The sequence below is a fragment of the Mastomys coucha genome, unplaced genomic scaffold (genome assembly GCF_008632895.1).
Source record: "Mastomys coucha isolate ucsf_1 unplaced genomic scaffold, UCSF_Mcou_1 pScaffold21, whole genome shotgun sequence".
NCBI classification, from domain to species: Eukaryota; Metazoa; Chordata; class Mammalia; order Rodentia; family Muridae; genus Mastomys; species Mastomys coucha.
Window position 1 is genome coordinate 188,274,220 of NW_022196904.1, and position 10,497 is coordinate 188,284,716.

Genomic DNA, 10,497 nt, shown 5'->3' on the forward strand with positions numbered 1-10,497 from the left:
AGGATCTGGGCTACCGTGGGTTCTGTGGGTGCCGACGACTGCACCTCTGCCAGGATCTGGGCTACCATAGGTTCTGTGGGTGCCGACGACTGCACCTCTGCCAGGATCTGGGCTACCGTGGGTTCTGTGGGTGCTGACGACTGCACCTCTGCCCGGATCTGTGGTACCATGGGTTCGGCTTCACTGGTTTTTGACACTTGTTCTGGAACGTCTCTGTCAGGAAAGTCATCTATTTGTTCAAAATTTTCTGGGCATGTGTCTGTGTTAGCACAAGAATTCTCACCACTGACACAGTCTGGAATATGGCTTTCCTGTACTTCGATCTGACTACAGTGTTCATTAGTCTGACATAAAACTCTGTCAGAGTTCAATGACAATAGTTCAGATCCTGTTTCTAATCTACTGCTTTTGTCACCAGAAACTGAGATGCATGAGTCATCCTTCAACTCAGATGTTTTCTCAGTAGTTGCATCAGAAGAAATGGAGGCTATGTGCTCTGTCTCTGACATGCTGACTGGCACCAATTCACTTTGCATTTCTTCAAATCTGCTCCTGATCTTCATTTACATCTAAGAAATCAAATTAAAAAAAATTAGACTAAGATCCTTTACACCTTTGCACACATTCCATGACATGCCCATGAAGTGTCCCATTCATAATTCCTCTAATAAGGGCGTCCCCTAGAGACAGAAGAGAACAGCCTTCCCAGAGGGGACACACCCAGCGGGGTCACCACAGTCATCCCTCTTTTCTTTCATGGGCCAGGTGGCCTCACTAGTTAAGGGGCAGAACATGTAACGGGAAGCTCAGGAAGAAGAGTGGCCGCCAGTTCTGTGGGCATATGCCACGGAAGCCCTTTAAGGAGACGGGCAAAAGGACAGCAGCTAAGGCATTAGGTAGCAGTCTCAGAGCAGGACACATCAGTGATGACAAACCTCACCAGGAAGGAAACTTAGAAACAAGAGCCGCTTCAGCGCAGACAGAGCAGGGACTGACCTGCAACAGGAGCAGCTTTTCCCCTACCAGGGACCTGGAAAGTGCCCCAGCTTATTTCTAAGTAAGCATTCTCTTCAGTGCGAATCAAACACGGGGTCAGTACAAGCAGCATCTGATTGCCTAGGTGAGAATACGTTTTATATTATTTACAAAGGTTCCTCCACTCTTCTTTATGAAAAATTAGTCAACTTCATTTTTTTCCCTGACATACAGAATACAAAATCTTCTACAGGGGCTGGAGAGACGGTACAGCATTAAGAGTGCATACTGCTCTTACAAAGGACTCAAGTTCAGTGCCCAGCACCCATGGTGGGTAGTTTACAACTGCCTGTACTTTCAACTCCAGAGGATCTGACGCACTCTTTTGGCCTCCTCTGGAACTGATCTCATATACACAACCCCTAACCCTGATACACATATACACATAATTAAAAATAAAATTTAATTAAAAAAAAAATCTAGCCAGGCAGTGGTGGTGGACACCTCTGATGCCAATACTCAGGAGGCAGAAGCAGATGGATCTCTGAGTTCAAGGCCAGCTCGATCTACAGAGCGAGTTCCAGGACAGTCAGAACTGCACAGAGAAACCCTGTCTTGAAGAACAAACAAACCCTAGTGGTCTCGATGAGAGAGCTGCCTGTGACTTTGGCCATGTTTCAACGGTGCACAGACAGGCAGATGAGTTGCCAGAGAAGAGATTAGGCTGCAAGTAGGCAGAGGAGCAGCTACAATGAAAGAATTCTGTTATGAAGTATACACATGGGAAAAAAAGATTGCGTTTTATAACACAAGAGCACATGCTTCAAGCTTTGAGAAAGGTCATGATCAGAGTATACTGAAACAAGAAGAGATGACTGGCCCTCAGCACTAACAGGAGGGAATTTTGTTAAAGGTGAAGAATTATAATAAATCCTAAGACCTTTACAACATTTGATTTTACTGAATGAATCCCAGCACCCAGTGAGCTCTCAAACACTTGTTGACCTAAAACTTGCATAAAATAAATAAGGCTGGTGCTTGCAGAACGTTACTTCAGGACTGCAGAAGGCGTCAACTGTGAGGAAGAAAAGCCATCTTGTTTGTCAAACATGTTCTTCCTTTGGATCACCTGTGTAGACAACGATTGCTACAGACACAGAACTCAGGCTCCCAATCACTTAATTATGTATCACCTACCTCCAAATGACACAAATGAATACCACGGTGCTAATATGCTTCGTAAGCAAGCTGGTATTGATAGTAAAGACTTTACACCAGACAAATAAATGCAGTGAACTCTTGAAAATCTCAGTAATTTATTCCAAAATCTTGGAATGAAAAAATGAATCTCAGGCAGGTACACTAGCCTCAAAGCAACTTATAAATTAGCTCACTCAAAGTGACTCTCTTTAAAGATATCACGTTATGATATACAGTAAATGTAAGCTATACTACGCTCTGCTAAAGTTAAAAATCTTACAAATGTAAACAAACCTGTTGTGGCTTTAACCATCGTAACTAGCTGATGTTCTACCAACAGACGTTGGATTCACAGCAGACAAATATACACTGGTTGGCAGATAAGGAATGACTTTAGAAGAGAACTGATGACAAAGGCATTGTGACTCCCCAGCATTCCGTTATGTAAAAAGAAATTTTATCAACAACTTTAAGGGTCTTATTTGTGTGCCATGATTTCTCAACAGAAAAGCACACCCCTCATTTGGCTTCCTCGGTCCCCAGGGCTCACTCTCCCATCTTTCTCCCTTTGTAGCAGTTGCCCAGTTAGCTGACTGAAGCAGTAACTCATAGCTGATGCCTAGATGATTTCAGTCCTGCACCCTGAGTTACAGACATGGAGTTATCTATCCCCTCTTCATGCTATATGAGTCTACCTGAATAGGCATTCCTATTGGAGCTTTCTCCAAAGTCTTAAACTCAAGCTGGCTAACCCTCAATTCTGCCTCTAATGCTTGCAACTGAGTACCCATCCACAGCATCATGGGCTTGGTCAGCAAACATTTTCCTTTTCTCCGTTTGCTTTAGTACTCTATTAAACAATTATCCTCCTGCTTTTCCCTCCCTCCACCCAACCTAGGCCTCATCTCACACCTGGAACATTTAGTTTCTTGATCTCATTCAATTCTCTTTCAGTAATCTCAAATCAAAGTGCAATGTAGTTAACAGAAGGGCAAATTATTTACGACAGTCATGGGGGTGGGGCAGGGCTGCCAAGGAAAGTGACATCAGATTCAGAAGTGATGGTGTATGTAGTATCCGGGCTGTCAAAAGGGCCCAGGAACTACGGTGAAGTGAGCCCTCCACTGTAAGAGGCAAGCATGCAAGCTAGGGAGCTGCAACACTGTTCCACACTTAGTTCCTCTTCAGACAGTCATCAAACAGCCAGCTGAAGCCATGCACCCAGCCCGGCCTCTCCCTTCTTTAAAGTTTCAGGTAATGAAATCCTGTCTCCACTCTACAGAGGCTAGCCAGAGAAAAGACACTGCCTGTCTTTTGGGAGGAGAGTTAGACAGACACAGTTACATTGAGCAGTTGGGGCTAAGAGCTTTCAAGTTTTCTTCAGGGAGAATAGGATCTTCCCCACCCCATTTTTTTTTTTTAATGACATCACTAAGATTCCTGAGTGAAGTAGTTATGTAAGTTTCCAAGCCTCATCTCTACCCACATTGGGTAAGTGCTGCTGCTCTACTGTAATGTCTTGCTCCACCACGTCACCCACGGTCACCCACGGTCCACACCGAGGCAAGCCATGGATTGCCCTCTGCTTTTCCTTTCAGTCTGCCTAGAGAATGATTGTGCTTGAGCACTTAATTTTGATGCCCTATCTTTCTTCAAACCATCCCTACTACTAACCCAAGAGCAACTGTACACTGGAACACACTGGCCACACCCATCAAGCAGATCTGGTCTTCTTGACCCTTCTGAAGAGTAGCCACCTTTTAAATGACGGCTTGTTCTTGTAACAAGAAAATTTACTCAGAACTGAAACTTCTGTAACATCAAACAATAAGAGATAAACCTAACGAGTACACTCTGCTCAACATTTACTCTTCAGAGCTTCACAAGGGCAGAACCCACTGGCTCTGTGAAGGGATCTAGGGTGGACAGCGTTTAGTGGGCAGACTGTAAGGAAACTTCTCTACAGACAGTGCAGAACAACAAACGTGTCTTACAGTCTATATAGGTAACAACAAAACCAAACCAAACAAGCTATTTACCCAAGCTTAGAATTTGTTTTATGTATCTTATCAATTAAAGACTAAATTTAAAAGATAAGTAATTTACATAGTGTCTTTCAATATGTCATGACATGTGAAAAGGTCATTATACAAATTGGCATTTGAGAACCACTACGACTTCACATTTGTTTGTTGATGCCCCAGTGAATACCGATGGGAGACCAGAGGGAAAGGAGATGTTGTAGAGGATCTGTGCTTGTATATATAGCAAGGGCAACAAGGAGCATATAAGAACTGTGCAGACAGAAACCAACCCACCTCAGCCGTCCACCACTAACTAAGGGATGGGGAGCCAGCTGAGTTCCCTACAGGTATCCTCAGTCAGCAACGCTCATGTGCAGCAATTTGGATACTGTCCAAGTATTTGTTTTTGTTTTTGTTTTTTTTTTAAAGAAGGAATGCTGTCATGAAAATTATGGAAGATTAAACAGCCAGTAGGCTACAAAAGGAGAAAACAGTAAACCTAGGGAAGAGTTGCAAGCCTGTTTTAAGGGCTGATTCACAGACCAACTTCACAATCACAAAGACTCAGAATAAGCATGCTTATGGATTACTACATGCACTGCTATTCTGACTTTGTAATAACTGGTCCTTATGAGGAAAAATACTTGTAATCACAAAGTTCCTCTCAATCACCTGCTGTTCCCAGAGTTCAGTAGTGCAGACCTGGCCCAAACATCAGGCCTGTGGCAGTGGGAACTGGGCTCCATCTGACTGCAGCCCAGCAAAAAGGCGCCATGCCAAGCACTATTCCAGCGCCTCTTTCCTTCTTTAATGAACACAATCCTATTTCTAGAAAGTTATTCCACACAAAACTACATAACTGAAAACACTAACAGCTTTCAGTACTATTTCTGGTTTCCCATAATTAGTACTATAAGAACAAAACTGTAGGCTGGCTCACAAAACTATAAATATAAATTAATTCAATCTACAGATAATTGGTAACAAGTCATCAAATAAGAATCATGCAAAGAAACCAGCTAAAAAATAAAGTTCAAAGTGTCCACCTATCAAATATACAGGGGGCAGCTTTTCCATATGGACATTGTTGTAGGTATTGGGAACATGGTACAAAATAAAACAGGCGCCCTCAGGTGCAGGCCTCAGGTACAATCTGACTAATACTGAGTCTGGTAAACCTCCATTTTGCTGCTGTAAAATGCTAAGACTACACACCAGAATTCTTCCCATTGCAGCATTATAAAGCACACCAGCATTTCAGGATAAAAACCTGGCTTTAAGTCCAGTTGAATAATCTTAATTCAAATACTTTTTATAATTTTTAAATTATGCACCACTCCACCCCACCAAATAATTCTAGTTGTATACTTACTTCTCAAGTTAATATGCATTAACATATGCAACCTAGGCCTGTGAGATCACTTCTTCAATAAAATGGTTTCCTGTCCTTTGTAAGAAAATATAACTACTTTAAGACAGTTTTTTGTATCTTTCCCAAAACCACCTTGAAAGGAGTGTAGCTAAAGGAACTTACCTTTCCTATCAGCTCTAGCAGAATTCTGGCATGGCATCTCAAGTCAAAAGTAAAAAACTAAAAAGCATCTAATCATTATCTCCTCATAATCCTAAATAATACATTCTGACACACTTTGCTAGACTGAGCTTTTAAAGCAGTGAAACAGAAGAACGCTGTGCAAGAACGCTAGTCAGGTTTAGTCAGGTTTCCTTGGTGCAAACAAAGAGCTGACACTGAGGTCTCACAGAAGGGAAATTTATGTAGCTCAATTTTTACTATTAAGAGAAAAAAGCTAAGCTAAGACATTGTTTCAAAGACTTCTAGAACTAGTTCTCCAAGAAAGAAGAGTTCAGATTTAGCAGTCAGACACAAGTTCCAGTTTGCATGTCCCAAGTTTCCTCAGCCCCCTTATCTGTCACATAGAAGCAGGCACAAAGCCAACGGGCTTGTCTTCTTCAGTTTCCCCCACTGTCCCTGCAGTGAGACAGAGCACAGCCGATTCACCTTGCAGCAATAACACTCTCACCTTTGTAACAGGCAGTCATAGCTGGGTACTTTAGACTCTAAAATGGTTTTAAAAATATTAAGGCATAAAATTAATACAGAAATCTAACTTGAAGCTACTTGTACAGAACTTATCAACTGCAATGAAGTCTAAGAAAACGTAAATATTTTTATTTAAGTGCTCTTAAAAAAAAAAAAATCTGAAAACCAGGGTGGAGAGATGGCTCAGTCATTAAGAGTACTGACTGCTCTTGCAGAGGTCCTGAGTTCAATTCCCCAGCAACCACATGGTGGCTTGCAACCATCTGTAATGGGATCTGATGCCCTCTTCTGGTGTGTCTGAAGACAGCAACAGTCTTCTGACATAAACAAAATAAATTTTAAAAAAAAATCTGAAAACCAAATATAAGAAAAATGGCCTTAATTAAATAGAATTTCTACACTTAAAGAGTTAGACTTATGCCTGAATTTGGTTAATTTGGTAAGATTTAGTTTATTAAAGACAACAACTATAGCACTTACTCCATAACCCTACAATGAATGATCAGCTCAGGCTTTAAGAAGCACACTCAGGACAGCTAGCATTACCCTAGGGTTTGTTTCCGTTCTAAGTGTCTACTGTCCCTTTACCCAACAGCTTACTTCTTAGAGCAAACAAACTCTGTTAGGCAAGTTCAAATAAGTTTGAAATGGTGTAAAATTACAGTAGCATTTGTTGGTCTAAATTATCTATCCTGTTGCTGCTTCTAAAATAAATACTAAATTTACTAAATATTGTAAGTGAAGTGATGTTTATGAGGAAAATCAAAATTTGACCGTAGTCATTTAAAGACAAAAAAAAAAAAAACCTTAGTTTTATTAATGAAAACAAACAAACCAGAATTTGAATTTGAATTTAAATATTCTTTCTTTACAGTGAGTTGAATGACTTCTGTAAACCAGGGTAGAATGCTAGTGCCTGTCAAGTGAAGAGTTTTCTCAGCAAGGCCGCTGGTGCTTACAGCCATCACAGCGTCCTCAGCGAGCTGGGTTGAGCGTTGTGTTTATTAGTCACCACGTCGCTATAACCTGAACACACTAAGTAATCAAGCCAGCAGCATGCCACTGCACTGCACAGCACCAGCGGCCTGTGGTTCCTGTGTGAAGGAGCTAAAGGTTTGAGCGGTCCCTCTTCTACCACACAGCCTTTCAGTCTGCAAAACATCAGACTGGGAAATGTCAACCCGACTCCATGAAACTTGTTCTCAAAACAAACACCTTAAGTTTCTATTACTTTGAATTAGAAAAGGCCTTTAAAAAGTTAAACACAGTCTGAGCGTCTTCCAAAGCTAAACTCACCTATTACCCTGTAGAAAGGGGAAGGCCTTTCCGAAATCTTCACTGAACATGGGAAGACCAAAAGGGAGAAATAAAAAGAAGCAGGCCAATCATTATCATTGTTTCATTTGTGTAACCATCAATTAACAAAGAGCTAAAAAGTTGCTGCACATGGTGTACTTCATACTCAAGACATACCAGTTTCAATCGCCCTTGTCTCTGGGTCCTTCATCTCCTTCACAGTATGCACACTATAGATATAAAGGCCACATCCACACTAATGAACCTAACACTTAACAGGCTCATTTACCTTTGCGGGGCTACACGTGCACCTCTGAAACACTGTCATACTGACAAGCATCCTGTGTACCACACTTCAGAAGTGAAAAGGCTGAACATCAAAGGAACGCGACACAGGTCTGAGAAATCTTTCTGGTTCGCTGTCACATTTTTGCTATATTCTTTTCTGACTCTAACAAACGGAAGCATCAGGACTCGAACCAGGTGTTGTGTGTACAAACCCGAGTCTCTTCTCTAAATAAAATCAAGATGTGACTATTTAACAAGTTACGAATCGTTAGCAGCTGAGCCATCATTCTACCTGCGCTGTTCCCCTGAGATGGCTACTTTGAGGACATGCAGAAGGGGAGAAGTAAATCTGAAATGATTTCCCTCCCAAGACTCGTGAGATACACTGATCGGTATCTTTGGAAAAGCCAAATGCCGCTGACCATATCCCCGGAGATCCCGCGCAGGTGCGGCGGGGGAGCGGCCGCGCTCCGGGCACAGCCCCCGAGGGCCCCGCCAGCCCGGTCACGTCCACGCGCAGAGTCGCGTACCGCCCGGGGCTGGCACCCCGTCACGTCCACGCGCGTCCCGGGCGGTACGCGACTCTGCGCCCGCCGAGCCCCCAGCGCCCGCCCCGGACGCCCCTCGGCCACTCACCGTCCGTCGTCCAGCCCCGGGCCGCACCCTACCGAGGCCGACGGAGCTCCAGCTCCGGGGCCGACGAGTCCATGGCGGCGTCTAGCCGACGCGGAGGGGGCGAGGAAGTCAAGCGCGGAGACCACTGCCGATCCCGGGCTCTCAGCCGAGGTTTTCCCCCCCAAACCCCTGCGGAGCTGACACATCAACAAAGATGGCGGCGACGCCGAAGCCGGCCCGGCTACAGCTGAGGGGGCGGGGCTCCCTGAAAGAGCCAATCAGCGCGGCGCAGACCGCGTGACGCTAAGCACCTGGAGGTGGGCGTGGTTTTCGAGGTACCGCCTCCGGCCCCCGCGGTTTCTAGAGGCCCCGCCCAGCACCTCGGCGCCACCTCCCCTTATGCCCTAGGAGGTTGTAGCAGGCTCTTGTCCAGTTGGGCCACTCTTTCCCTTTCCCTCCGGGTAGGAAGTTGCCATCTTTCTTCTTCACCCTTTGACCGGTCATCTAATGAGTCAGTGGCATAAAGTAATAAAAGAGAACTAGAGATTGTGGCTTCCCGGTTCTGACGGTGCGAACTGTGCTGGCCCTGGGTGAGCCAAGTCCGCAGGAGCAGCTGACATGGACATGTGAGCATTCATCCCTGAGAGAGAGCTCTGCAGGGTTTCCATAATAATAATTGACCTGGAATCTCCAAGTGGCACCGAGTGCCATTGTTTACAAGTAAGCTGTTGATGTGCTCTGTGCAGAGGACCTAAGCCCCCCTGGGCTGGGTATCCCATCTGGTTACATGGCTGCACGAAGGATGTATATTATAGTGACTGAGCCCAGTTGGAGGAGGTAGGGAAGGAGAGCAGTTTTAGTCTGGAAGTTTTGCAAACCACCTCTGTCCCGAGAAAAGATGTTATAAAGTTTTGAACCTCGTAGACATAAGTTGTAAGTGAAAATAGTTAAGATTCGTCTTCAGTGGCAAATTTATAAATCAAAGCATATTACTGTTAAATTACTTTCATAATTGATGAGGAGGAAAAATTTCAACCTGGTATATTACTAACCCTCTGTCTTTTTTATCAGAAAATGACACCTCCTTCCTTAAATTATGGTAATATATTATAGTACGTTTTACAATTAAGGTACTGTGGTGATTTGAACAGACTCATGTGTTTGAATGCTTCGCCCATAAGAAGTGGGACTATTAGGAGGTGTAGCCTTGTTGGACGAGATATGTCATTGTGGAGGCAGGCTTTGAGGTCTCATATAAATGCTTGAGCTACGCCCAGTGTGAGACATATCCCGTCTCCTCCTTGCTGCCTTCGAATCAATATGTAGAACTCTGCTCTGTCTCTCAACCCCAAGCATGCTGTGCTTCCCAGCATGATGATAATGGACTAAACCTCTGAACATGTAAACCAGCCTCAATTAAATGTTTTCTCTTATAAGAGTTGCCTTGGTGCTCTGCTTCATCTGCTTGCCTTGTGGGACTGAGCAGCTGCTGGATCCTCAGACTTCCATTCACAGCTGCTGCCGACCATTGTTGGGACTTGACTGTTGGGAGTTGGACTACAGATTTTTTAGTGTTTGAGTTTGCTCAGTTGGACATACCCAAAGAAGGTCCCTGGACTAATGGCCACATTTAGCTGTGTGCTTATATCCAGGGCATAAGGAAGACTTCCACTGCAGCCAGTTGCACAACTCACAGAGAAAACTACACTCCCAGGTGACCTAACAAGCCCAGGATCCCAGAATCACAGGATCACAGAGACAGCTTGACTCTGAGGAGTTCTGACACAACCAGGATCACAGGAAGGACAGGCTCCAGTCAGATTTAGCAAGGGCAGGTAGCACTAGAGTTAACCAGATAGCCAGGGGCAAGCGTAAGAAAATAAACAACACAAACCAAGGTCACTTGCCATCATCAGAACCCAATTCTCCTACCATAGCAAGTCCTGGACACACAATCATACCGGAAACACAAGATTCAGATCTAAAATCACTTATCATGATGATAATACAGGACTTTAAGAAAGACATAAATAGCAC

The 10,497-nt window shown here is 44.0% G+C and overlaps 1 protein-coding gene and 1 long non-coding RNA gene across 6 annotated transcripts in view; one reads left to right on the forward strand and one right to left on the reverse strand.

The window, feature by feature from the left end:
• The window catches only part of Ccdc186 (coiled-coil domain containing 186), a 36,349-nt gene extending 27,637 nt beyond the window's left edge, over positions 1 to 8,712 (reverse strand). Inside the window, exons 1-2 of one of the 4 annotated variants that reach the window (XM_031390792.1) lie at positions 8,482 to 8,712; positions 39 to 569 (exon numbers count right to left, since the gene is read on the reverse strand). In XM_031390792.1, coding sequence (XP_031246652.1) covers positions 39 to 563 — 525 coding nt within the window. In that variant the 5' untranslated portion in view covers positions 564 to 569; positions 8,482 to 8,712. Of the gene's footprint in view, positions 1 to 5; positions 570 to 996; positions 1,117 to 2,469; positions 2,579 to 8,481 lie in introns of those variants that run through there. The other 3 variants (XM_031390790.1, XM_031390791.1, XM_031390789.1) reach the window with 3 other exon arrangements.
• Positions 8,679 to 10,497, forward strand: part of LOC116104029 — a 5,363-nt gene continuing 3,544 nt past the window's right edge. Inside the window, exon 1 of one of the 2 annotated variants that reach the window (XR_004123671.1) lies at positions 8,679 to 9,180. This is a non-coding gene — a long non-coding RNA (uncharacterized LOC116104029). The remainder of the gene's footprint in view (positions 9,181 to 10,497) is intronic. The other variant, XR_004123672.1, reaches the window with a different exon arrangement.